General features: G+C 57.8%; 2 protein-coding genes across 2 annotated transcripts; one reads left to right on the top strand and one right to left on the bottom strand.

The window, feature by feature from the left end:
• Positions 1 to 1731: 1731 nt before the first annotated feature.
• On the top strand, positions 1732 to 10964 carry CSDC2 (cold shock domain containing C2). The gene is made up of 4 exons (XM_069807108.1): positions 1732 to 1850; positions 8179 to 8444; positions 8699 to 8821; positions 9086 to 10964. Exons 2-4 carry the CDS (start codon positions 8269 to 8271, stop codon positions 9246 to 9248), a joined length of 462 nt encoding a protein of 153 aa, XP_069663209.1. The 5' UTR covers positions 1732 to 1850; positions 8179 to 8268; the 3' UTR covers positions 9249 to 10964.
• A 322-nt stretch (positions 10965 to 11286) lies between these two features.
• PMM1 (phosphomannomutase 1) lies at positions 11287 to 23282 on the bottom strand. Its single transcript, XM_069807106.1, has 8 exons — positions 23070 to 23282; positions 22844 to 22961; positions 21882 to 21958; positions 21568 to 21659; positions 19165 to 19264; positions 18225 to 18300; positions 15123 to 15238; positions 11287 to 14344 (listed from the first exon to the last, which is right to left on the bottom strand). Exons 1-8 carry the CDS (start codon positions 23265 to 23267, stop codon positions 14222 to 14224), a joined length of 900 nt encoding a protein of 299 aa, XP_069663207.1. The 5' UTR covers positions 23268 to 23282; the 3' UTR covers positions 11287 to 14221.
• Between the last annotated feature and the right edge of the window lie 3238 nt (positions 23283 to 26520).

Here is a 26520-nt window from a genome sequence, read left to right as displayed (position 1 = left end):
CTCTAGAGCTGTCCCCCAGGAGAGCATGTGCCATCTCAGGAGAAACTTGGAGAGGAGACTGAGAGCTGGCTGGGTTTCTCCTCCCCTTCTTTTGCAAGGTTTTGAAGGGTACACTGGGGAGATGAGCCTCGTGGTGTCTGTAGGGGGTGGATGGGGCTCCTGTTTTGCCACGGAAAACTGCTTGAAAAGCCACAAGCAGAGGTTGATGGGCAATGGCAGAACCCACCAGCAGTTGGGGTTTCAGTGCTTCTTGGTGGTCTTGCCATGGGCTGGTCTCTTCTGTCTACGGAGCCTTTTTCTGCACTATAGTTCACTGACAGGAGAGACACAACTGCTTATGATCCGGTCCCTCTGCCAAAGCCCCTGGGACAGCCATGGATCAACACCCAGCTGCCTGGATGGATGGATACAGCCAGGTGGAGCAATCGTGACCCTGTCTCCTGACTGTGCCATGCCTCATGGCTTCCCACAACTTGTATGCCATCCTGCAGCCCCAGGGGTTGTCGATGGAAAAGATCCGGTTCATGTCATCGGGTTCAGCCACCTAGAAGAGAAAGGAGTCAAGGCAAGAGTCATGTTTGAGAAACCAAAACCGACCCACATCCACCCTGCGTCACAAGACACCTGTGATGGCTCCCTGCAGCACTCGCACTGTGCCACGCTTGTTTGGGTTTCTTGTAAATTTTATTGCAGGATCACAGGGCCTGCGTGGTGAGGTGTCAGTGTGGTCCACCCTTCTGCTCCAAAATGAGTCTGATATCACCTAAATTCCCCCTAAAGGATGCCTACCCAGCCTGTTCTTAAAAACCTCCAGTGATGGAGATTCTGGTGCTTCCCCAGGCAATCTACTTGAGTAATTAACTGTCTGTTCTGTTAGAAAGCATTTCCTGATGTCTAGCATCAGTCTTGCTCCTTGCAATTTAAACCCCATTACTCCTCGGCCTATTCCCCAGCGGACGCAGCGAACGATTGATTCCTGTCCTCGTTGCATCGGCCCGCACCCCCAAGAGAGAAAGTCTCGGGCCAATTTATGGCATTGCCTCTGCCTGTGGAGCTGGCTCTCCTGAGCACGCCAGTGCAGGGGAAAACAGAAAAGAAACATCTTTTGGGGTCGGGGGGTTGGCATAGTGCCCTGCTAGAAATTACATCCTTAGAGAGCACCTGGGTTTGTGACGGCTGTGAGCCCGGAGCCGGGGAGTGGGGCAGCAGGGTGGGTTTGTGACCGCGGCACCCGTGGGTGCTGGGGGGGCTGCAGGCTTGGGCAGGCAGGGAGAGCGGTGGCAGCGGTGGGACTCGGGGCGACAGGGGGGAGTTTTGACCCGTCGTGGGAGACCCCTCCTGGTCCAGACCTGGCCTCATGGCACCATCTCCCCCTCCGGTGCTTTCCCACCCCGTCCCCCGTCCCGCTGTCCCCACGGCCCGTGGGGCTGCCCCTTCGCGTCCGGCTCTGCCACCGATGCATGTCACTTTGCGTAACCGGAGCGATGCAGCCCCCTGGGGCCGACCCCCGGCCTCTCCAGCCCCCCGTACAGACTTGCTCCTTTAAGCCTGGCTCAGAAATGACCAAGCTGATCCCTCCCACCTGCCCGCTCCCCCTGGCCTGGCCCTGACGTCAGGGGAAGGCGTGCGGATGCGTGTGCGTGTGTGTGCGAGGCGCACATCATACACACATCAGATACCGCAGATCCATCAGCAGGCAGCCAGCGGGCAGGCAGCCGGAGAAAGCCCCCCCAGAGCCGGGCTGCAGGCGAGACCGCTGCTCCTCGCAAGGTAGCGGAGGAGCCTTCGGCCTCGGCGAGCACCGATGCTTTGCGGAGCGCAGCTCCAGGGAGCCCGTCACTGCTAAGGAGGTAAGGGGAGGCACAATGGCCATCCACCCAGCTTGCCTGGGCTATTGTAGCTGGAGGTTAAAACTTCGCGCACCGCCTTTCATCTTTCAAACCTGCTTTTGCCTTTTGGCGGCGGAGAGGTGCGAGGGTGAAGCGTGACTCGCCTCCTCCGGTTTGGTTATTCCCCGCCAGCCTCAGGAACAATAACTCCTCTGGGGGTGGCGTCGTCGTCGTCGCACGCCTGCTTTGGCTGGGGGGGGGGCAAATAGCCGGGGCTTTGCCACGGAGGGCTGAGATCAGCTGGGACCCAGCTCCCCGATCGCCGGGTGAGGGGGAGGCGATTTGTAAAAAAATCCGGCTTGTTAAAGCGGGCTGATAATGCCGGGGGCTTGAATTGGGGTTTCTCTGGGACTGGCTGCACTATTCATTCCTGCAGACGGCAAGTTAGAGCCACAAAGGAGGAAGGAAGGACACAGATGAGGACACTTGCGCAGGTCTTTGAACAGACACTATTCTAATTAAAAAAAACCCACCACAACAAAACAAAGCAACCAAATCCCACAAACTGGGTATCTAGGAGTGATGATTATGCATATATGCTTAAAAGGTAAATCAAGCCTCCATGATGGCTTCTCCCTTTGCTTCCCCTTTGCATCTGGCAGGCTGCTTGCTCTCCCCCATGGCCTCCCCGAGAATTGGGCAGCCCAGCACTGACTAAGGGAGCTTTTTATAATCAATCCATAAAGGTGACATTCATATTTTAGCGCTAAGCAGGCTGTATCGTAGGCGAGACTATCTCAGCAAAGATCCTTGGAGTTGTGAGCGTGATTGGCTTAGCTGGGGAGGGGACACTGTCAGCGTGTATTCCCCAAAAACCGCCTAGTTTATTTTTCCTATGGTAATTTGTCTCAGCAAACGGGTTTTTAACATGCAGGGTAGGCAAGGAGATCGCTTTGCTTGGTGTTTAACTCTTAGTGGCATGATCTGGTAACCAAAAAAGGGAGGGGGGGGTGCTGAAAGGCTTTCATTAGCATCGGACAGAGACAGCATTTATAAAAACCTGCCAGACGCCAAGGCTGTGAGCCTCCTCCGAGGAAGGGAGGATGGAGAAATGCAGCCTGGCGAGCGCTGCGGTGGTCCTGCTTGTGGTAACCCCTGCCCAGACCCATCCCGGTTCCCCAGCTGGTTCTTGCCCTTCACGGCAGCTCCCCCCCCCCCCCGGGAGATGCCGATTCGGGATCTCTGCTGGCCACCGCATTGTTGGTGGGTCCCTCGGCGCGTGACTGTGCCAAGCAGCTGAAAAATGGGATTTTTGTTTTTGCATCAAGCTCTGGGGACACGCTGCCGCGTCTGGAGGGGTGTAGCTCTTCTCTGTTTCAGCCTGTGTCTAGACAGGCTGGGTCTGGGGGGGCATCAGCCTCCCCGAGGATGGCAGCGGGCCAGAACGTCGCTTCCCCTGCTCCGTGGGGTGAGGCGATGGCTGCCGGCAGCCGGCTGCGGAGGTGGGGTGTCTTTTTGACGTACGGAGACCTTTCTGTCACTGGGGCAGAAGGAGCGGGGAGGTAAAGCTGACTCCTAAACTGGGGTGGAGGAAAGAACCGTGATGGCGAGCGGCAGGGAAAAAGCCTGTGCGGGAGCTCGCTGGAAAAGGCAGCAGAGGGAAAATAACCTCCGGCTCCTCAGCTGGCTCGGGGGGAGCGGCGGCACTCGGGAGACCCAAGCGCGGCGGCAGACAGCATCCGAGACGGGGACTTGCGAAGGGACGCAGCGGCATGAAAGGAGACGGCCCGTAAAGGCGATGGTGGGCCAGCCAAAGGGTCACGTCCAGAGCCGGAGCGTGACAGCCGCCGGCAGAGCGGCCGCCGCTCCGTCCGTCATCCGTCTGTCCGTCCTGGGCACTCTGGGGGTGCCGGTGGATGGGAAGAAGCACAAAGAAGTGCCGCGCGGGAGGGCCGACTCGCCGAGGGTGATGAAGCCAATTAAATATGTATTCCCCCACCTGGCTGAGGACGCGTGAGGGGTTTTTCTTCGCTGCCGCTAATGAACGGGGAGTGGCAGACAGAAGCTGGTGCCTCTTCAAAAGGCTCCTTCCCCCCTTCTGGGGGACCTTGAAAGGCTGTTTAGTTAAACAAGGTCGCAGCCAGCACGCAAGTCAATGTGTTTGGCTTTAAAGAGAGGGAGAGAGACAGTGATTTTATTTGATAAACCGCAGACCTTTCAGTCGCTGGTGATGAATGGGGTACTTGGATCTCGAGATAAAAGCTGATGTGTCTACTGCCTGTCTGCCTTAATTGGCCTGGGTTCCCTGCGTTCACCTGCGAGTGCTCCCGACTGTCAGCTCCGCTGGGAAGCCTGCCCTCCGAAAAATATAAAAGCAAAGCTGGCTGCCGCTGCCGAAGGAAACCCTGTCACCAGAGGGCTCTGGGTTTTCACTCCGAATGGTTTCTTTGGGGAGGGGGGGAAGACGGATGGGGTGGGGGGTGTTTTTTAATGAAGAGCATCCTTCCAGGGTGCGCTGGGCTCGGTGTCACTTACACACATCCTTGGCTTGGAGGACTGTCACCCCAGGGACCCTCGGAGCAAAGCCACGGAGGGGAGACAGGGAGGAGCAAGGTGGGGGTCCGGCGGCAGCAGTGGAGGGGGGTTACGCTGGAAAGGCTTCCTGTGCCCTGCGGCAGAGCCGGGCTGCTGCAGCCTCTGCTCGCCTTCTCAAGTGACCCGGATTTCGTCCCTGCACCGTATACGTGCATGGCGTGGATACAGTGTGATGGGTGGTGTCTGCCAGGCCGGGAGAGACCCGGGGTGGGGAGAGATGCTCTTGGCCCCGGTGGAGGTTAGCATGACTGCTGGCGATGGAGGAGAGGGGGAAAATGCCTCCCATGCCCCAGGTGCCCCCTCCTTTTCGCCTGCTGGGGCTGCAGCGTGGGGAAGGGGCTGGGGAGAGGATGGTGGGGTGGAGCACAGGGAGGGAAGGAGGACAGGAGAGGCTTCCCATGCTCTCCGGCTGGGCTAGGAGGGGAGGAGAGACCGGCGAGGACATGCTTGGGTCTCCCCGCTTCTCTCAGCCCACCTTTGCCGTGAGTTTAATTTCCTCCATCCCTTTGTTTGCTGCGGGGATTTAAATGAGGTGCGAGGCAGGATACTGCCCCGGAGCCCCCCGTGGTGCCAAAGCTCCTGCTCAGCCTCAGCTTCACCGGCACTGGCAAACCCGGGCGTTCAGCTGCCGGGCCCCAAGGCTGACCCACAAATTTGGGCTGCTCGAGCCAGGTGCTGGAGAGAGGCAGAGCGCTGCTGGCCGTGGGAGCCAGCCTTGGCATGGCTGCAGGACGGGGGTCTCTGCTCCAGCCCCCCACTCTGAGCAGGAGTTAGGTGCAATGCCTCGGTTAGAGCAGGCTGCTCAGGGACGTGTCCGGGGGGGGTTGCACACCCCCGAGGATGGGGATCTTGCAGCCTCGCTGTGCCCTGTCCCCATGCTCATCCTGGTGAGCTGCTGCCCCATGCCAGGGCTCTCCCTCACATCCCCGTGGGCCAGCGGGAGCCCCCCAAAGTGCCTGTGGGCAGTCGTGCCTTTGGGCCTCAGGAGCGGGTGGTCTGCCTCCTCTCCCCCAGTGATGCCCAGCATGCTCCTGCTCCCCACCACCCCTCGTCCCCCAAACCAGGGAGCCTTCCAGGGCATCCCAGCCTGGGCTGGTCCTACAGGTGAACCTGGGACAAGCCCGCTCTAGGTTGCCACTTCATCAGCCCACGCTGTTTTGTCCCTGCAAGGCTCCCCCTCTTGCATGCCCCTTCCCCTTTGCCTCTTATTTTTCTTTTGCCTCTGGGAAACTTCCATTTTTTCAACCCCTTGTGGACCCGCCAGAGGAAGCTCTTTCTCCTGGCGCCAACCAACCCCCTCAGCATACTAATAGTTTGCTCCAAGCATCGTTATTCAGGTTAAATACCCTCCATTGTCCCTAATCTGGTGGGGGAACCGAAAGGCCTCATCAGCGAAAGCGGGCACAGAGGAGGCGCGCCACGGTGAAGCCATTTTCATAGCGGCGGCTCCATGATGTGGCAGAGAACCGAGGGCCCCTTCCTCCAAACTGTCGCACTCATCCAGCCCTGACACCTTCTGGGAAGGCAATGGATCCTGCAGCGACGCTCGGGGACCGCATCGCTTTTTGCTGCCCAAAAGCGGCCAGGCTGCTCGCCAGCGCAGGCAGGGCTCCCATTGCACAGATGGGAGCAGTGAGGCAGCTCGGTGGCCGCCCCGGCTTTTGGGTGTCTCGCTCGGGTGCTCCCTGAGCCTCCCCCAGCTCCTCGGGTATGGGAGAAGGAGATGCTGAGCCCAGCGGGCCGGGAGCCGAGCAGCCCCGGAGCGGGATGGGCTGCGGAGAAGGCGGCAGGCGCTTCGTGGCAGGGAAAAGCCTCTGAAGTGCATGAAGGGGTTGGTGCGGGAGCAGATGGGAAGCCTGTGAGGGGAAAGATGTTTTGGAGGGGTTTGCGGCTGTGGCTGGAAGTCCTCTCGGAGGGAAGGAGGAAAGCGGTGGCTTCTGCCTTGGAGTGGTGTCGTGGTTTAACCCCAGCCAGCAACTAAGCACCACACAGCCGCTCACTCACTCCTCCCCCCCACCCAGTGGGATGGGGGAGAAAATCGGGAAAAGAAGTAAAACTTGTGTGTTGAGATAAGAATGGTTTAATAGAACAGAAAAGAAGAAACTAATAATGATAATGATAACACTAATAAAATCACTACTAGGAAGACAACTCTATCCCAGCTGAAACCAGGACAGGTGGGACGTCAGGGTGGCCTCTGCCGCCTGTACCTTGGGGTGAAGCTCTGCAGGGCTGCGAGGGGGCAGCTGCCAGGACACCAGCTGAGGCGTGGATGGGCTCCAGAGCCGGACTGGCAGCAGTCGGGACCCGGTGGCAGGCAGACCCCCTGGCAGGGGAAGCAAGTGGAGGTGGGCGAGGGGAACAGGATTCCCCGAAACTTCAGCTGCTCTAGAAACCTTTTCCCATGTCCTTGGTGCCTGCTAATTTCAGAGCGGAGGTGACCCCCTTTTGCACATCTCCCCACGGCCTCTGCATCTCAAGGGGCTGCAGATGAGTCAGAAACCAAATTAAATATTCTCTGGGTTTCCCGGTGTGTGCAGGTGTCATCCCAAAAGACTCCGCACACCCCAGTGGGGCGGAAGGGACTGGAGGGGGTGGCGGGGAAGGGGACGGTAACGCCATGGGATGGCGGGGTCCTCCGCTCCAGGTGGTGGGGGAACCCCCAAGCCTGAGGGGTGATGGAGATGGGTGAGCCCCCACCCGGCACCCCCAAAGAGCAGTGCCCCCAGGCAGCCGCTGGCACGGGGCACCCCGAGACAGAGGCACCCAACATCAGATGCAGCAACTGACAGCAAGAGAAATCAGCAGAGCAAAGGCTTTCTGGGCAAGCGGCCGCAGTGCTGATCATGCACTGGAGCATCTCGCCGGGAGGCTTAAAAATACACAACCCCCCCTGCAATTTCATGCTTGGGGTGGTTCGGTGAGGACACCCGTGCCCACGCTTGCTCTGGCTCCTGCTCTTCAGATGTCAGGCCACGTCACAGGTTGGGGGTTTCTGCCCCTTGGGGCTTTAACTCCTTGCAATCGGCATGACGCCAACCAAAACGGGAGCCCAATGACTGCAGTGGCAGGAGGTTGTGTTTGTGTCGTGGCTCATCATCTGAGGTGCCTGAGGGGCACGTGTGCTGCCGGCGGCCCCGAAATAGCCTCTCATAGGGATGAGCCCAGGGCAGGCAGCGAGGCGCTGGCTGGGGCTGGGGTTGGGTCCTAAATCCCATAGCACTGAGGCAATCTCCAGCGGTGGGGAGACCTGAGACCCCTGACTTTGACCTACCTTTTGTGTCAGCCTTTGTCCTTCACCCTTTTAGCAGAAATCTTGGGCTGGGGAGAGAGCTCAGAGGCCAGGGCTGGGGGCCTGGGCGTGCTGGCACTGCGTGGGCATCCTTCCCAAAATGGTCCCTGCCCGTGGCAGCCCACACTCAGCTGCTTCTTCTCCCAGGGTGTGCTTTTTAGCGACTTCATCTCTAATATATTGGGATTATCCTGGAAAATGAAAGACAAAGCCACAAACCAGGCTCTTTCCTTCCCATGGGATTGATTTGCTGGAACATCCCGGCTTGCTCCAAGCCAGGATGGGCTTCCCAGGGTGATTCCCAGTGCTGGGGACTGGTGCCCAGTACCGAAGGCTGGTGGCATGCTGCCTGCCCCACAGATGTGGGGCCGGGAACAGAGGGAGCAATTCCTGACAGCAACTTGTCCCCACCAAAAGCCCCCCCGGGGGGGGTCTGTAACCACCCCCTGCTTTGCTCCTCAGGTCACAGACAGCGGACCCACGCACCCGGGTGCCCTTTCTCCTGCCGCCTGCCTGCCCGTCCCCAAAACGGAGGAGCCCGCCGACCCCACCATGTCGTCAGACCCCAGCGCCCCACCGGCGGTGCCACCCCTGCACTCCCCCAAGTCACCGGTGTGGCCCACCTTCCCCTTCCAGCGGGAGGGCAGCCGCATCTGGGAACGGGGCAACCTCCTGCTGCGGGACCTGCCAAGCCCCCTCCCCACCAAGAGGACCAGGACCTACTCGGCGTAAGTACCCGGCACATGGCGAGCGGGCTTGGGACTGTCCGGCTGAGCCGAGCAGGGACCGTGGTCACCAGCGGTGCCTGCAGAATCCTTTACGCCCAGTGCATGTCACCATCACAGCACCCGGCATCACCGCACCCACCTGCCTGGGGTACTGCGGGTGGGCGCCGTGCGTTCTCCCAGGGAACGCCACGTTTTCATAGCAAACCTCTCCCCCGTGCCGCCGGTGAGATATCTCCGTCCCTTTCCTCCCACAGGACAGCGCGTGCCTCCGCTGGCCCCATCTTCAAGGGTGTCTGCAAGCAGTTCTCTCGCTCCCAGGGCCACGGGTTCATCACCCCCGAGAACGGCACAGAGGACATTTTTGTCCATGTGTCTGAGTAAGTCCGGGGGTCGCGCAGTGCCGGGACACCCTGGGGGAGCTGGGCCATCAGCGTGGGGCTGGGGACCTTTGGGCTGGGTTGGGGATGTCTCCTTTGGGTGGGGATGGGGCTCTGCCTGTCCTCTACCCCCGCATCGCTGGTGGATTTTCTTTCCCAAGGCATGGCTGGTGGGCCAGGTGCCTTCCTTGGTGCTGGGTGGTCCAGGGTGGGTGTCCGGCTCTTGGCCCCCAGCCCCACCACCTCTCCTCTCCTCTCCTGCAGCATCGAGGGGGAGTACGTCCCAGTGGAGGGGGACGAGGTGACGTACAAGGTCTGCCCCATCCCTCCCAAGAACCAGAAGTTCCAAGCAGTGGAGGTGGTCCTCACCAACCTGGCACCCCACACGAAGCACGAGACGTGGTCCGGCCAGATCATCGGCTCCTAGGCGCCTGGGGGGGCCGCCGGCCACTCGGCCCCACGGAGCAAGCCTGCCCGGCTGCTCACGGGGGGAGCTGAGGCGGCGTTGGGGCTGGGGCTGCCCCCCAACATGCAGGCGTTTGCGTTCAGTGTCTTTTATAAGGTTACGGTTTCCTTTCTCTGTATGTGTTTGTAAGTGTCTGTCGAGGGGGATGGGGGAAGCAGACCCCTCCCCTGCCACCCCCCAGCTCCGGGGGCAGTGCCAAGCCCCATGTCCCCTTCCTTGTCCCCGAGGCCATGGGGACCAGGGGAACCAGTCCTGCCCCCCGGCCCCCCCGGCTGCCCTGGGCTGAAGAAGGTGCTGAGAGCAGGAGGGGGCCGGGGGGAAGCTGGAGGGGCTCAGCTTGTCCTCCTGAACCCCGCTCTGGTGAGACAGGCACCCCACTTGGTCCCGCTGCCTGCAGCACGGCAGCCGCAGGGCATGCGGTGGGGCTGGGGGGAAATGGGGTGGCGTGGGGCGGCATATCACTGTGCGGGGACCGGGCAGCTGAGACCCGTCCCCATCGCTGGCAGCTCACAGCACCCGCCTGAGCCACGTCCCTCCATCAAAAGATCTCAGGTCAGCGGTGCCACAGGAAGGCGAGTGGCTTACGGAAAGAAAAAATATAGTTTTAAGGGGCAAACAGCTGCTGGCAGGGCGCTGGAGTCGGGGGGCTGTGCCCGGGCGTGGGGCAGGGGTGTGCTTGGCACCTCGGTGCTCCCCGCTGCCGCCGGGCTGGTTATGCGCTTTTCTTGGCTCGGTGCTGACGTGGTTTGGGGCGATGGCCGCCTTCTCCTCCTCCTCCCCTTGCTCCCCCAGCCCCCTGGAGACCCCCCTTCCCACGTGCACACGCATGTGTGTGTGCACGTCTGTAGCTTGCTGGGGGGGCGAGGGGCTGAGGGGTTTGGGTAGCCTCAGCCATGGGGTGATTGCATCCACCTCCTCCCCAGCCCCTCGGTATAGGCAGGGTCTTGTATAAAAGCACAAACTTAGTTTTTGGTCTTCTCCGCCATACCCTGGCCAGGTGGGCTCCTGTGGGGAGGGACAGGGCAGAGGGTGGTGGGACAGGAGCGGCGTGCACCCAGCTGGTCCTGAACTGACCCCAGGGAAATGGTGCCTGCACCAACGCTCCGGAGACTATCGGCATCTTAAGGGGTTTATTTCAAAGCAGGGCAAACAGCCCCCAGAGCGGGGCGGGTGACGACGGCTGACTCCCCAGGCACCCACTCGGTGGGAACTGCCAGCACTGCCGGTCCTCGGCACTGATGGAGAGGGCCGTTTTCCACCTTTCTTGCTGCCACCGTTGCGGTGGGGACAGGGGAGAGGGAGGGGGTGAGACTGGTGCCACACAGGACAGCTGAGGCCCTGTGGATTCGGGAGGACCACCGCGCGCTGCCCCAGCCCAGGCTGGTGTGGGGACCGCCCCAGGACCCTGCAGCCCATCTCACTGCCAACCCAAAGCCCAGCTCACCCAGGGGCTGTGGCGACATCAGCTCAGGCCCCAAGCATCCCTGGGACACGCAGTCAGCTTGGCCAAGGGAAACTTTGTTTGATTCTTTTTTTTCTTTTTCTCTCTCTTTTTTTTTTTTTTGGAAATAAACTGAAACCCTAGACTTGTTGGTGTTTTTACAACTCCGGTGTAGTTCCCGCCTGTCTGACCATGTGTCGACCTTTGTAACATTGGCAATAAACCATTAAAAGTGACTTTCCCCTGCACGTCCCGGCTCTTTCTCCTGCGTGCGTGTGTTGCGGTGGGGACACTGGTGGCTCTCCCGCGTAGAGGACCTGGAGCACCCAGGGATTTATCCAGACGGCAGGATGGACTCACGCACCTCCACACAGCATGTGCCGGGGTGCTCCAGCCTTGCTCGGGGAGCAGACCCTGAGCCTGGGACAGGAGGCTGCTGCCCACCAGGAGGGGTGACCGGGACCGGGGCTGGTTGCCCGCTGCTGTGTGGATTTCAAAGTGCATCTGCCTGCCGTTTCATTCCAGCAGAGCCTGGCACAAAGCACTGCCTCCAACCACTGCGTGTTGTAGCTTTAATATGATTGATTTTATTTTTTTTAAATATACATATATATATATATATGTATTTAAATATATTTCTTATTTAACACTTGGTATCAGCCAGGCAGGAGCTGCCCATCTTGCACAGGTACAGAGCCATATGGCACGACGGTCCCCAACATGGGGCTCGCCACATCTGCTCACTCACACACACGCGGGGAGAAACCCCCACGAACCCCGTGGGCACCCACCGGGAGAGGAGCATCATGGCAAAAGGGTCTGGGGAACAGGCGTGCACCCTTCCCTAGGTGTAGGGCTCCCACCCCAGCGCCGTGCCTCATCCCTGCCCGCAAAAACAGGGCAGGCAGCCGGGGCTCTCGGTGGCCCTGCTTGAGCAGGGAAGGGGGACCAGGTCACCTCCTGAGGTCCCTTCAACCTCAACCATTCTGTGGCTCTGAGAGCCTGGGGCTGCTTCTGGTGCCATCCTCCTCCTCATCCTTCCAGCAGGACAGAGTCTCCTGGCAGGAGGTGCCCTCAGCTAGCCTGAGCTTGGTGTAAGACAGAGACAAGAACGGGGAAGGTTCTTGAACTTGATCTCACCCATGCACACATGAGCTCCTGAGCGGAGAATGTGATGGCTGGTGTCTTGAAGGTCATCCCTGCCTCTGCCCTGCTCGCCCTGCAGCTCCCCCCCAGCCTGAGCATGGGATGTGCTGCCATCAGGAGCAGCCTTGGACAGAGCCTGCCCTCCCCTTCAAATATTCAAGGCATCTCAGCCCCAAGGCCACCGCAGTGCCTTGTGCCAGGCCCTGCTCTTCACCCACCACCAAGCTCTCTAGAAAGCCTGCTGACTTTGAATAGACCTACAGGAAAAATAAACCCCCAAAACCTGCACGTAACCTGATCCACAGTGAAACAGAGAAGGAGGAACCACAAAACACGCGATTCTGCCATGAAGGTTGCAGTGGAGGGCCAAAACCAGTGGCCTGTGAAAAGGGTACCCTGCATCCAGGCTTCCCCAACAGGTCCTCTTCTCCCACGCAGAAATTTTCTCTGGGTAGAAAGAGGAATTTGTGCATTTGTTGAGGATTTCTGGATGCTGGGCAGACTGCTGCGCTCATGTGAATACAATGCATTACAGACCTGATGTACTGTAGAGTTAAGAGGTGCAGTCAGGTGGAGAAGACAGCACCCTGCCAGCACTGGTCATGCAGCACCCCTGCTCCTGCCCCAGGCAGCAGTGCCAAGGTCCGCTCAGGACTCTGCCCATGGCATCGTGGGAGCCCTGCCCGGGGTCTAAAAGCACCAACGTATCTTGCCTGAGTAGCTTGGCCCCGTGGTTAAGTGGCAATAGCCAGCTGAGAAACTTCTCTCTGCAGTCCAGCTGCTAGGTGGGAGATGAAGAGCAATGGTGAGGAGAGTAGGAACAGGAGAAAAAGAGGAGAGAAAACAAGTCCAAGAGATGGGGCAGTGCCATAGCAGCGGGGATGTGCTGAGAAAGGCTCCCAGGGAGCAATGTGGGGAGCTTTTGCAGGAACCTCTGGCACCCTCCAGGTCCACAGATACCAGATGTGTCTGCCCTGGGGAGCTCTAAGCAGGACATCTCCCTGGAGGGGATCCCTGAGCTCCTCTTGAGCACCGAGTTGTGACTAGCATCACTGGTGCGGTCACTTCCCCCAGCATAATGGCGAGGAATAAAGGGGCAACATGAGGGAGGAGGTCAAGGGCCAAAGGAGAGATGCGGTTTTGCAACCCACGAAGACCCAGGAGAAGAGAGGAGCAGGAGGACACGTGCCAGCTGCACTGGAGAACTCTGGTCCCTAAAGGTGACCACGTAAACCAAGCATGTGGGATGAGATGGGGTGGCAAAGCAAGCTTGGAGGGCACTGTTGAGTGTGTACCACCACTGGCACTAGAAACCAGGTCTGGCCTGTGTTGGCCCTCTCTGAAAAGGTCTCTGGCAGCATGATGGAAAGCTGAGCACTTGGAAGGAAGGGGACTCGGTCTGTTATGAATGCCCTGGGTAAGGTTTTACACTGACACATCTGTGATGCCTAACGGACATGCAGGTGGGAAGACTGTTGGGAAGCCTTCTGCCCCCAACAGCTCTGCAGGGTGCTCTGCACGCGCCAGGCACCCAGGGTCCTCCAGCCATGCCAGGCAAGGTCTGACTTGACAACTCCTGCAGAACATGGAAAATAAACCCATGGTAGCCATTTTTTTTGTAAGCTAAAGAGAGAATGAATTTCTTCATGCACCTGAGCAAAGCTGAGAGCAGGAGCAGAGTCATTTTAAAACTGTCATTCCCAGGTCACCTGTAGGGACTGGCACGGTATGGCATCAAGGTGAGGGACATGGTGATTCTCTCCATTAGGATGCACAACACTGCAATGAGACAGGGTCGCAGCTACCCCTTCCTACCACGGGCTTGCAGCAAACAGCCTTCCCAGCCTCTTGCTTCAGAGCAGCTCTTGGTGAGAGTGCCTGGGGCCTCAACAGCCCCATCCTCCCCAGCCAAGGCGCAAGGGGGAGAGAAAGGTGAGATGCATGTTCCCTCATGCAGAAGTGTTAAGAGAAACGGAGCGAAATAGAAAAGAGGGGAGGGAGCATGGGATGGACACACACACACTCTTGTGACTGGCCTTTTCAAACACTTTCTGACCATGAAAGCATCTGCATCGCTGCCCACCACGGCCCCAACTGTCAAGAGAGAAGTTTTGCTGGAGGTGAGGAGGGTCTGGTCCCATGAGCCCCAGCCGTAGAGGGGGAATGCCGAAGGGCTGCTCAGCGAAGGCCGCCTCCTGCACACCCGCCCGCACTCACGCGTTACATCCCAACCAGCTCTGGAAAGTGTTTTTTTTTCAGCCTACCCTGAGCAGATTCCTCAAATGAAGGTGCTTTTCCTGGTGGGGGGAGAAGGTGGGGTCGGGGCAGGGCTGTGGGGACCTGGCAGTCAGCATTCGTTTGCTCTCTCTGGAAAGAAGATTTCACGGCATCGCTGGACCGTGTCCTGGGGCGACTGGACGCTGTGTCCCACCGTGCGGGGATCGTCATAGATTTCATAATCGTTCCCTCCCTGCAGGGGGAATAGAAAATAGGGAAGGCATTAGCAGGGTCTCGCCAGAGCATCCTCATCCCTGAATCCACGTTTTGCTCCGTCCTGTGAGGAGCTGGGGTGGGAGCCAGTGGCTGGGCAGGCAGGGACCTGCTGGGAAGGGGCTGTCAGGGCTTTGCTGGCCCAGGGAGGCAGAAGAGGCTGGGCTGGGAGCCCTGCTCCCTCCCTCTTGCTTCCCCTCTTCAGTGCCTGTGGAGGAGTGTAGAAAGGAAGGGGAAGGTCCTAGACCAGCAAAGCTTGTCCAGGAGCCTGGCATTGCCCCGTGCCCTGCCTGTGAGGGGGGCTAGCAAAAGGTGGGGTGGGCACGTTTAGGGGGGCAGAGCTCTGGAAAGAGCAGCAAGGAAGCATCACCCTCCACCATGCCAAAGGGAAGATGAAGCTGTTCCTGCTGTTGAAAAGCCTTCTCCTAAGAGCTGGGGGGCTCGTGTTTTGGGTCCTCCGAGCCGCAGGAGCGGCTGCCCCCCATCCCGAGGCTGCCAGGGGGAGGAAGGTGATGCCGAGGTGGACCTGCTCCCCAGCCCAGTGAATTCAAGGCGATATCCCTGCCACCCAGTGGGCCTGCCACCACCACAAGCCCCATGCAAACCCGCGCGAGCATCTTTCCCCCTCGTGCTGCTGGAGGTCTGTTGGCCACCGGTGGGACTCAGGCCACAGGTCCTGTGATGGAGCGGCTCCATGCAGGCTTGCCAGCCCGAAGGAGGGAAAGCAGCCGTGTGTAGGGCAAGCGGGGCATACTCACAGGGGTCGTCTCGTTTCCAAAGAAGTGGATGGCGTCAAATCTCTCGTCATCGAGCACGTTGAGGCAGTAGCGCTTGTCCCAGCCTTCCGGGAAGACATCAAAGCTGATCATGCCACCTGCCAGCAGAAGGGAGGGCATTGGACAACGTTCGTGGGAGCCGGGTTTTCCCCCACCCTGGGATGGGCAGGAGGAGGGGAGAGGGGCTGGGTATCTGTGGGGAGCCCCCACCCCAAACAGCAGCCGGGCACCAGCTCTGCCTTGGTGTGCCTCTCAGGCATGTGGCTAGGATAGTGGCATATGCTGTTCCTATGACAACAGGCTGGAGTGACATCAGCAGGGCTGGCGTGACATCAGCAGGGCTCCCCTGACTGCAGGCAGGCAGGCAAGTGGGAACCAGAGGGCTGCAGGGGGGGGATGCTGGGGCGGGAGGTCCCAAGAGATGCATCTGTCGAGGGAGATTTGGAGTCACGCCTTGCAGATAGCATCAGCACGTTATGTGTCCCAAGAGGGGACAAAGCCCTCAGAGACTGGCCCCACTCTGTCTCCTAGGCTCCTGCGTGGACATTGCTGGCCCTTCCACAACCACTGCTCCAACACTCCTTAACCCTGAGGGGACCAGGGGCTCCCAGCACCCTGCATATGGAAAGCAAACTCAGAGCACTGCACAGCTCAGGGGCCCCGAGCAGGCTCTGCACTCTGATCAAGGACCCAGGATCTTGCCATGGAGGTACCACAAACCCGTTGACATAATCAGGGCATGATGCTGGCCTGTCACCTCTCACCACAAGAGTCAAGTGCAGGTTACCAGCATCTGGAGGGACACCAAGGCAGACGGGGCAAACGTACTGAGGTAAGGGAGCTTTCCCAGAGAGCGTGCATATGCATGCACATGGACACCCACAGCCACCAAGGGTTAACAAACTTCCTAGCCATTGCTCTTAGACCAGGCAGAGTTTACCCCAGCACTGTGCTGCCTTTTGGGGGTGCATGGAAGCAGCACCTTCCCATCCTCTCGAGCTGCCCTGCTGCGTGCACAGGCTGCAGAGCCAGTCCCTTGTCCCATCACGGACACAGGTGACACACTCCTCCCAAAACAAAGCCAGCAACTTAGGGCACGCGTATGTTTGGGTCTCGCTCAGAGCCCGGAGGAATGGGGATTTGAGCTGGGATGTGCCTCTCCCTGCCAGATCAGGTCTCTGCTCTTCTTGGTTTCAAGGGGGCCCCCTGCTTCTCCAGGCAATTTACTGCGCCACCAGCAATCTTGAGTTTCACCCTCTCCTTCTTCATAAATCATAACCGAAGCTCTCTTAGGAAGGGGTTGAGTAGACAGGTACCCTCAGGGGACGGTCCCAGCTGCAGGAGAGGCACCGATCCCCCAGGCTGTTCAAACGTGCGTGTCCTGATGCTGTGCTCCTTTCCTCCCTGGCTGGTTGAGGTGTCCCCGTTGGTTTGGAGATCCCAAACCAACCCTCCTTGGAGCCCGAGGAGCTGGGGATGGAGCCTGTGTGTCCAGCTCGGGGCAGAGGATTCACTACCGGAGAGGATGCCCCGGGCAGGGCACTGGGATACGGACGGGAGCAAGTGCCCTAGGAGCTCAGGGATGGGGATGCCCCTGGTCTCACAGCAGAGCAGGAGCTAAACTTGGCTGACCTCATTAAAATCCTTCCTGGTTTTTATATCCAAAGCCATTTACCTGTGAAAAACGCTGCATTTCACTGCATTCTGGCCTTTTAAAGAGAGCTGGGCAGCAAGAAGGGGCTCTTGATGCCAGCTGGAGAGGGCAAAAAATCAAAGGGAGAAGAGGTGGCATGGAGGACAGCCAGCGCTGTCCCTCGCCTAGGCAGAGTGTGGGTCTGGGGGGCTGCAGGGAGGTCTCCTACCACCTCTGGGGCTTGCGTCCTCCACAGCCTGGGACAAGGCACACGGAGCCAGCTTGGCAGAAGAGCCCCATTTCCGCGTGTCCCTGTTTTTGGATGCCTGACCTCAGACACCCCGTGTTTTCTTTGTGGAGGAGTTGGGGGGGGGCCCGCAGCTCCCCTTGTCTTCATGCTTTTACACAACAGGCCTGGGCTCTTCATGGCGGCTTCCCAAAGTCAGAGGAGAAAGGCCCATTGTTCTGCTCTCGTCCCCTGTGCCTGTGGGGACACGGCGGCGGGGACCTTGTCTTTCTCTGCTGTGACAAACGGTGTGTGTCAGTGCTGCGGGCAGCACGAGATGCCCCTGGCAGGACACTGAAGGCAAGGGGAGGCTCTCGGGAGGAAAACCCGTGGAGGACCAGAGGGCCAGACCCTCGGTACTGGCCCACACTGGGGGCAAGAGCGGGGTGTCACCAGCTGCCTCCCACCCTCGTCACCCCCTCAACCCTCTGGCTAGGCTGCCCCGTGGCACCTTCTTATCTCACACATACCCACCGCTCCGCTTCAGCCCCACCACTTACACACCCTTATTTTCCTCCCCGTCCAAACCCTGGGTTCCAAACCCCCGGGATTACTCTAGACCCTCCTTTGGTTCCTTGCCTTTGTTAAGCTGGCTGCAAGAGCCTACCTCCACCCCATGAAGTGGCCCTGCAGAAGGCCATGGCATGGAGCTGCAAGCTCCCTGCCTCTCGGCAGCTCTTCCTCCAGGAAGAAAGACGTTCCCCTTGGAGCCAACCCTCCCAACAAAACCCCAGGGCTAAGACACGCGTGAGGCTCCTGTCTCCCTTACGCTGTGGCGTTCCCAGAGAGGACTGCGTGTGCCTGCAGCTCTGCTGGCCACCTTGCTGCTACCTGTGAGCCAGGACAGACACCCTGGGCAGGGGTGGGCTCTGCAGAGCTAACTGGAATTAAGGCAGGGATAACATCACGGGACAGAAACCCGCCTGTCTGGCTGATTCCCAGGGAGGCAGATCTGCAGCTTGGTTTATTCTCCGCTGTCACCCTGCCATGAATGCCAAAGTGACACCCCTGCAGTGGCTCTTCAGGAACAGAAGCTCCTCGTGTTCTTACTGGGGTCTCCAGGCCCCTGGAAGGAACAGCCAGGATTCCCACTCCCCTTCCCCGTATTTTATGGGAAACATGATAAAGAGGCCAGGGCCAAGCCAGGGAAGCCCCCTTCGCTCACCTCGAGAGAAACGCAGGCCTTTGCCAGCAAACTCCCTCTGCAAGGCTGCCACAAACTTCTCCCGGATCCGCTCTTTCTGCAGAGGAAAAGGAGGAAAGGGAAGGAAAGAGGGTTTGAGTGATTAGGTCTTGACAGTCTACCAAAAGCCACCATATAGCTGTTTGCTGGGCAACTCTGGCTTATTGCATTCCCCCTTCCCACCTGCCCCCAGCGTAACGTCATTTAGCCAGCTTTCACCAGTCCTGCCCAGTGTCTCTGCAAAAAGCCACCAGATCAGGGCAGCTGCAGGAGGCTCCTGGGAAGAGCAGATGCCAGCCCTTCCTTGGCAATGAAATGCAGTGCTTCAATTTCCCAGAAGCCCAGTTCATAACCCAAAGTCTCCAGCTTTGCTTAAAAAGTCTTGCAAAGTTTTGAAAAGTCTCTTGACCCCAAGAGTCCCCCACCCAGGCAGAAACTGGCTGGGCCATGGGCCAAGGGCTCCAGAGATCTGCCCGCTGTGGCCCTCCTGGGCTGGAAAGCCCATTAGTTCCAGCTCTGTTGGGGCTGGGGGAGCAGGAGAGAGAAGACTGCTGCTGGGCCAGCCTGGAGGGATGGCACAGCCTGAGAAGTTTAGGTCTCTGTGAGGTTTTCAGTGCAATTCTGTCTTTGGTTATTGTAAACGAGGAGACACCCTGTTAAGTCAGTGCCCTACTCCCAGGGGCTCTACCCCACAAGGAATCCTGCTGGCCGTCCCATTGCATCGGTGGTCCCCAATGAAGTCAAATTCTTACAATCATCTATGTCTGTCCTTGGGTTCTCTGACCCCCAGTCCTGTCTCCACCTCACTGCATGCATTGGCCCGGTTCCCCTCCTTGGGAAGGGGGGAAGCAGGTAAGACCCGAGACCTGTGGTGGTGTAAAACCAGCAAGGGGGAGGGCGAGTCCAAGTCTGGCCCGTGTACCTTGTCCAGCTCAGAGAACTCGATTCGCTCCTCTGGGGTGCAGCTCCGTCCGATGGGGGAGATGTTCAGCATCCCGTTGCGAAACTCAATGAAGGTTCCTCTGTGGGTGGGCAAGGGCACAAGGTTACTGGGGCAGGGAGAGAAAAACAGACCTTTCCAGGGGAATGGCTGCTGAGTAAGGCACGCAGTCTCTGCAGGGACAAGCAGGAGAGAAGCCATGCCCATTCATGGGTGCTTCATGCCAGCCAGAGACCAGGCATCAACAACTCTGCTTAAGGTCTCCAAGGGGCTCTCAGTTTTATAAGAAGAGACTGTAAGACAAGAGGAATAAACAGTTCCTGTGTGCCCTGGGGACAGGCTGGAAGCATTGAGCTTAGGTGAGATGATAGGAAACATTTTTTAATGTTGTAATAACTGCAAGGACAGCTATTGCCTGGACTAGACCAACTGCCTGACGAGACTGTGGCATCTCCACCCCTGGAGGCTTTTAAGAAACGTTGGCTGGATTGGGTGAAGCTGGCAGTACCTTGGGGCAGCGGGATGGAACAGGTCAGTGTAACTCACTGCTGATGTCTGGCGGCAGGCTGATGAGCAATCAGGACCTCCTTGTGGGACACAAAGCAGGTAGGACCCGCAGGGCCTTTGTATCTCCCATTTGTCCCCTGCACCCTTGCAACTCTTACCTAAGCTTGCAGGGACAGGACCCAGCTCCTGCGTGCCAGCCTCACTTTGCACTGGGATCACTACTCTGCCGCTTCCTTGGTGGGCTGGTTCGAAGCACTAAGACGGCAGAAAACTGCTCCCTTCTTTTCTCTTTGCTATAAACCCAGCCACTTCTGTTTGCATATCACCTTGGAATAGCTCACCGAGGGGTCACACAGCTACCAGCACTGGTGGGGCAGAAACAACAGGGGATGGCAGCACTGCCAGTTTGGAAATAGATTGAAACTCTCATGGAAACCTAGCTGGAGCAGGGAGATCCCCTTCCCTCTCCAGCTGAGGAGCTCATTACTCCTCTGATGTCCCTCCCACCCCTGCCCGCTGTTCCTCTGTGATGAAGTGCTTACCACTCTGAGTCTGGGGGAAAAACTCTCCACCTCCTGCCTCTTAACACAGTGAAGAACATCATGGGGAACAGACACAGGGGCAGCCATGCCTGCAGCCTGGGAGCAGTGTCTCTGCAGCACGCAGGGTTTGGTGACTTATGTCCCAGGCCAAGACTCGGGAGATGTGGGTTAAAGTCCTTGCTTTGCTAGAAATCCCATAAGCCTAAATCCACAGAGGCACTTGGGACCTGAAACTTTGCCAGGCTGTTGGGCAACCAGACAGCAATGAGGCAACCAAGCAGCCTCGAGGGTTCTGGGTCCCAGCCCACGTTTTCAGGGACACATTCAGCTGGCAGTCCTGTCGCAAGGAGCCACCCTGGCCCCTCTCACCGGTCCTTGTATTGCCACATGGTGACTCACATCAGGCAACTAATCTGGATCACAGTTTAGCAACTTCTACCAGCTTAATTTCAACCAGACAGCTCGCCCACTCTGGTTCACTGTACAAGCACAAGGGGAGAGCAGGAGCAAACCAGCTGGGGCAAGGGCAGGGCAGAGCCGCTGCTTTCAACAGTTCTGCTGGCTCACACTGCCTTCAAGCATTTGTGAAACCATGGTCTGAGGGGTGGTTTGACACTGCACCTGGGCTGCTTTAACTGCGGGCTGCCTCTGAAAGAGGTCCGCTTTCTCTCCCCTTCCACCTTCTTGCCATCTGTTTCCTCTCCTTTCTGTGATAACAGGGCGAGCCGATCCAATGGAAAATGACCCTCTTCTTTCCTGGCAGTGGCCTAGTCTTCCTTCAGAGGAGGTGTACCAACCCAACTCGCCCCGTGGCTTGCGAATCTCCTGGGTGGAAGCAGGCAGGAACGCATGGCACAGGGCAGAGCAGGGACATTCCTGTTACCAGTGGGGCCAAGTGACACAGGGTTAGAAACAGTGTGAAACTGTGCTCAGGCGCTGGACCTCCCATCTTAAGAGCCATTGTTCGTCTGTTTGGAAACTCATATGGCCAATGCTGCCCGATGCCCTGACCAGTAACGAGCTGGTACCATTGTCCTAAATGAGACGCATGCAGTGGCTCTACCCTGCTTCCCAGGGAAGAAAACCCGAGGGCCAAAAGAGCAGGCATCATGCTAAAAAATTGTGCAGACTCTCCAGAACAAAGACCCTCCTCCGTTATTTGCCCACAGTGCCCAGCTTGGTGGGACAGTGATCCTACACAAGGCCTCTAGATGCTAAGGCAAAACCTGGAGCAAGACAAGCTCAGTAGCACAGCTGTTCTTAGGAGGACTCTGGAGCCCAGAGCTCCCTCGAAATCAGTGATATGACTGCCATTTGCACAGGCTTGAGCCATTACCGTTTCTTGGGCAGCTTCAGCAGCGCCATGTAGTTGAGACAGAAGTTGATGAGATCCTGCAGCAGCTCTTCCCCCAAGTGGTCCTGAATGGCCTGTGGGAGGAAAAGGTGGAGTGAGGAAGAAGCTAGACCTCCCTGGAAGCCCACCCAAGAACATGACTGGGAGGAGTGGGACATTCAGACCTAGTTCTTGGGGAGATGAGAGGAGGCTGCCCATCTGCCCGGGGCCAGGCGCTGCTCCCCACCGCACGCAGGGCACAGGGGCTGCACGGGGATGGGGAAGCGGGGCCGTGGCTGCAAGGGAGCTGGACCTACCTGCTTGGAGACCAGCTGCCCGTTCTTGTATTGCACTGTGCCGTTCTCTGCGAAGACGTAGTCAAACTTATCGATGACTGAGGGGGGAGGAAACAAAAGAGGAAACATGAGTAGTGCCTGGGAAAAGGGGCCAAAAGGACTGGGCTCAGGACTGAGCGAGCCACCTCCCAGTTCCTTAGTATCGCACTTTCCACGTCTCCCGTGCTCTGCAAAGGGCCACCGACCCTCCTCGCTCCCCACAAAGTGGGCAAGGAGATTATCTTCTGCTCACAGGTGGGGAGCTGACGCATGCAGGGGGAAACAACCTGACCAAGGTCACAGGCTGAATCAGTGGCAGGACGAAGATAAGGGCTCCGAAATGTCAGGCTTTCAACCACGTGCGCGTTACTCTGCTCGCTCTCCTCCCCTCCCCACTGCCAGGGTGCTGTGGCGATGCAGTTACTGGTTATCTAACTCCAGACCCTCCTGCAACCCGGACACGCAGCACTGCCGACTCAGCAATCAGCCTCAGCCGGGAATTTCTCGGCCTCCCTCCGCTAACGAGGCAGGAGGCAGAGCTCAGAGCCCAGCCGCACTTGGCATCCATGCCAGAGAAGAGAAACACGGTGGAGGGAGCGGGGGCTGCCCCTCGCCCTCCCGCTCCCTCCTCTACCCCATGTCCCCCTTTGAACACGATGAGGAACCCCCCGGAGACCCCACCGTGGAGCAGCAGGGAGGCAAAATCCGCAAGGGGCTCCTGGAGCAGGGAGGGGGGGAAGCTGTCAGGGCCCAGATGAAGCTCATACAAACCCGACACCGGAGCCGGCGGCGTGGGTCAGAGCATCCCTGCCTGCTCGCCCCAGAGGGAGAAGGAGCCGAGCGGCGGCTCCCGCCTGGGCATGGCCAACCACCCCACGGGCTGGCTCGGGGTCGGATTTAGGACACGGGTGACCCCCCAGGAGACCTTGTCGTCCACATCTCACCTTCGTCCCCGTCCCCCAGCTGCTCGGCTATCTTGGCGTAGTCGGAGCCACCCACCACGCCGATGTGCACCCTCTCACGCAGCTCTCGCAGGAACGCGTCCACCTCTGGCTCGATTTTCTGGAGGGGAAGCGGCGGGTGAGGCCGCAGCCGGCGGGACGAGCTCCGCCATGCTGACCTCGGTCTCCCCCCCCCCGCCCGCGCTCAACGACCCCTGTGCCTCGCTACCTGCCTCGCTGGCGTCAGGGTCCCGTCCACATCGAAGAGGCACAGCACCCGACCCCGTGCCGCCGCTGCCGCCATCCCCGCCACCAACCCGGCCTCTGCGAGCGGGAGGCGGGACTGTGCCGAGGAGGCGATGGCGGCCGCGCCGCCCTCCCCGAGCAGCGGCCGCACGGATGCGGCATGGCAGGCCGGCACGGCCATGGAGGACCCCTCCGCCAACCCATCATCCGTACCCCCATGCCTCCGAAGGCCCCTCCAACAATGCCTTAACAGACAGGTCTTGAACAGCTCCCCTGCTTCAGCTCTTTCGTTAAATCGTCTGCTTTAGAGCCCTAACGAAGGACCGGGGAGTCTGGGGCGGGGGTCTTCACATTTGCTGTTATTACTGCAGTGCCCCCCCCCGCATCTAGGGTCAGGGGTTCTGGACTGAGCTACCTGGTAAGCTCTGGGGGTTTCTGTGTCCTAAGGAAGGGAACAGGAGCAGCATGCATTCACCCGGTCAGTCCCCATGCCTCACCTTGCATTTCTAACAGGCTGCTGTTAATAGCTAATATTTTCACTGGAGAAGTGCAGTTTTCAGCCTCCACCCCTCTGCACAAAGCCAAACCTATTTCTTGCAGTAACTTCTGCTTTGATCCACTTAGCAGTTACCCCACGAGTCATTTAGGATTTAATCAGACCATTTGGTCAGATCATATTCATACGGCTCCGTATTATGCTGCCCTGTATCAGGTAATGGTAGACAGCCTGCCCGGCTGCCATCTCCTACAATAATTCCTGAATTATTTTCTGACATCAAAAACAACCTCCATGGAACATTCAATGCTTTTTGCTCAGCAGTTAGCTTGCCTTCTCTCCCCAGACGGTGCTCAGTGTGCTGAGCTAAGTTGGAACGGGGTGGGGGGGAGGGTTTTTTTACGGTCTGATTGTTTTTTCTCAGTATTATTTCCTTCCAGGACATTGTGCAACCCCTTTTCCCAGTTCCCTGCCAGATTCCTCTCAAAATGCAGCATTCAGGTGGCTTCATGGATTCTGTTTTTTGCTCATGGTTTTGATTTTCCTGCTCCCACTCAATGAAAGGGGGATGTACAGAAAGAGTGTTAATAATTTACCTCTGTGCCATTGCCTTGGATAATGTTTACCAAAACATCCTCAGCTACTTGCTGGGGGGAGGCATTCATTGTGTCCACCAGTTAATGTCACCAGGATAGCTATTTCCACACTGCTGCTGCGAGTTGCCTCCATAACATAGTGAGTCAGGCAGTCTTGGATGGGTATACAAGTGGTATTTGCCCTGGCATTGGTATTGCTGCAAAATCACAGCCTCTGGGGCCTTCCGGATCAGCCCCTGGTTATAAGCTCCCACCTCTGAAAGCTGGAGTCTTTTCTCAGATGTACTGAAGCTCCCAGAACGGTTTCTCAGTACTCAGCTGCTTAGCATGCAACTGGGTGCTGAATTTTTAGTTCAGTTTAGGTTTATGCTCATTTACAGGGCTTGTCTAGGTGTAATTACATATATCCCTCACCAGTTAATGTGTGGACGCTTACTCCAGAACATGAGTATTTCAAAGTGTGTCTACCACAGTGTGTTGAAGAGCGAGTAGAGATGCCTTCGTGGATTCGGGATGCTTGGCTACCAGAAGCCAAAGAGCTGCTCTGCCATGCACAGAGCTGTGAGCTAACGCCCAGGACTCTCACAAGACAGTCGTGGGGTCAGACACACGCTCAGCTCCCGGAGCTTCAGGAATGCAAGCCTTTAGTTTTCATAAGCCACGACACAGTACGAGGACGAGACTTCCCATGCCTGGGTGGAAGAGGCATGGTGTTAGGAAAACCTGCCAGCTCGCTCCTGTTCCAGCCCAGACGCTGTAGCAGCACTCGCTTCTTGTCGTAGCCCAGGCTGCCCTATAGTCCAGTCTCCTGGCTGCTCCCACCTGCAGCCTTCTCCTCCGGGTCAGACCCTCCTTGCCTCTTGCATTGACATTACTCTTGGACATCCCAAAAGCAGGAGCTGCTCTCCCCGGCTCAGGTACATCCCTGTGCTGCAAGGCAGCAGTGCCACCTCGGGGCACTTCCCAGAACTGGGAAGGCTGCCTAAGATACGGGTCAGCGTTCACATTTTTGCACTCCTACAGTGCTGTCGGGCTTATGCTGCCAGGAGGGCTTTCCAAAACTTGAGCTACCTGCGGTGCTTTCTCCAGCTTATTTGTCACACTGCTTTAGAAACTCTGCTCAAGTCAAAACACCTCTCCCAGCGCCCTGATGGCCACTGGGTATCAACCGGTGAGGACTTGGTTTCCCCAGAACGAGTCTAGTCTGCATTTTGGTGAAGTGCACAGCTGCAGACAGCTGTGTTTGCTCCTTCATCTGGGTTAGCTCTGAGAACAGGGCTGCGGCTGTTTCGGTTATTTAATACATATAACCGCTCTTGATGTGTTCCCTTGATTGTTGCTCGGATAGGCAGCAGATGTCATCATGAATAAAATCTGTTCCTAGCAGCAAGGGCAAGTATTTTGTTTGAAGTTTCAAGTGGCTGTGAGCGCTGGCTTACACTCTGTCTAGGGCTGCCATTAAGGTCAAGATTTTCCTTTTCTATGTGTTCCCAGGTATTATTATGTGGGGCGAGTACTGGTATTTGATAGCTGTGCTGATTTTGGCTGCGATAGAGTTGATTTTCTTCACAGTAGCTGGTATGGGGCTACATTTTTGATTTGTGCTGAAAACTGTTGATAACACAGGGATGTGTTAGTTACTGCTGAGCAGTGCTTACACAGACTCAAGGCCTTTTCTGTTCCTCACACTACCCCACCAGCGAGTAGACTGGGGGTGCAAAAAAAGTCAGGAGGGCACACAGCTGACCCAAGGGATATTCCAGACTGTATGATGTCATGCTCAGCATACAAAACTGGGGGAAGAAGGAGGAAGGGGGAGACATTTGGAGTGATGGCGTTTGTCTTCCCCAGTCACTGTTACGTGTGATGGAGCCCTGCTTTCCTGGAGATGGCTGAACACGTGCCTGCCGATGGGAAGTGGGGAATGAATTCCCTGTTTTGCTTTGCTTGCGTGCACAGCTTTTGCTTTACCTATTAAACTGTGTTTATCTCAACCCATGAGTTTTCTCACTTTTACCCTTCTGATTCTCTCCCCCATCCCACTGGGGCAGGGGAGTGAGCAAACAGCTGTGTGGGGCTTAGCTGCCCGCTGGGGTTAAGCCACGACAATAGCAAGCCAGCACCACATCTGAGTAACACAGTCCAAAATAACCGCAATCATGAATCTTTTGTTAAAGCCCCCTTCAGTTACAAGCCCTCTTCTGTATTACACTGATACAGACTGTTATACAAACAGCAAACTGTGTGGTTTATCATTTGGACGCCATCGATAAACTTTCAGAAGGCTGAACCAAGCAGAATTCATTTCTTCCCCAGAGCCAGGTATTTCCCCTGCTCCTTAC

Source organism: Haliaeetus albicilla, chromosome 19, assembly GCF_947461875.1.
Source record: "Haliaeetus albicilla chromosome 19, bHalAlb1.1, whole genome shotgun sequence".
NCBI lineage: Eukaryota > Metazoa > Chordata > Aves > Accipitriformes > Accipitridae > Haliaeetus > Haliaeetus albicilla.
The sequence above is the reverse complement of the archived record's forward strand: the minus strand, read 5'-3'. Positions and strand labels throughout refer to the sequence as shown.

Bases quoted from the DNA above. Each gene is read 5' to 3' on its own strand.
- CSDC2 (XM_069807108.1), top strand. From the start codon at position 8,269: ATGTCGTCAGACCCCAGCGCCCCACCGGCGGTGCCACCCCTGCACTCC. The intron at 8,445-8,698 runs GTAAGTACCCGG...TTCCTCCCACAG, and splicing joins AGGACCAGGACCTACTCGGC to GACAGCGCGTGCCTCCGCTG. The intron at 8,822-9,085 runs GTAAGTCCGGGG...CCTCTCCTGCAG, and splicing joins ATTTTTGTCCATGTGTCTGA to CATCGAGGGGGAGTACGTCC.
- PMM1 (XM_069807106.1), bottom strand. From the start codon at position 23,267: ATGGCCGTGCCGGCCTGCCATGCCGCATCCGTGCGGCCGCTGCTCGGG. The intron at 22,962-23,069 runs GTAGCGAGGCAC...CTTCCCCTCCAG, and splicing joins CCCTGACGCCAGCGAGGCAG to AAAATCGAGCCAGAGGTGGA. The intron at 15,239-18,224 runs GTGAGCGAAGGG...TTCTGCTGGCAG, and splicing joins AGGCCTGCGTTTCTCTCGAG to GTGGCATGATCAGCTTTGAT.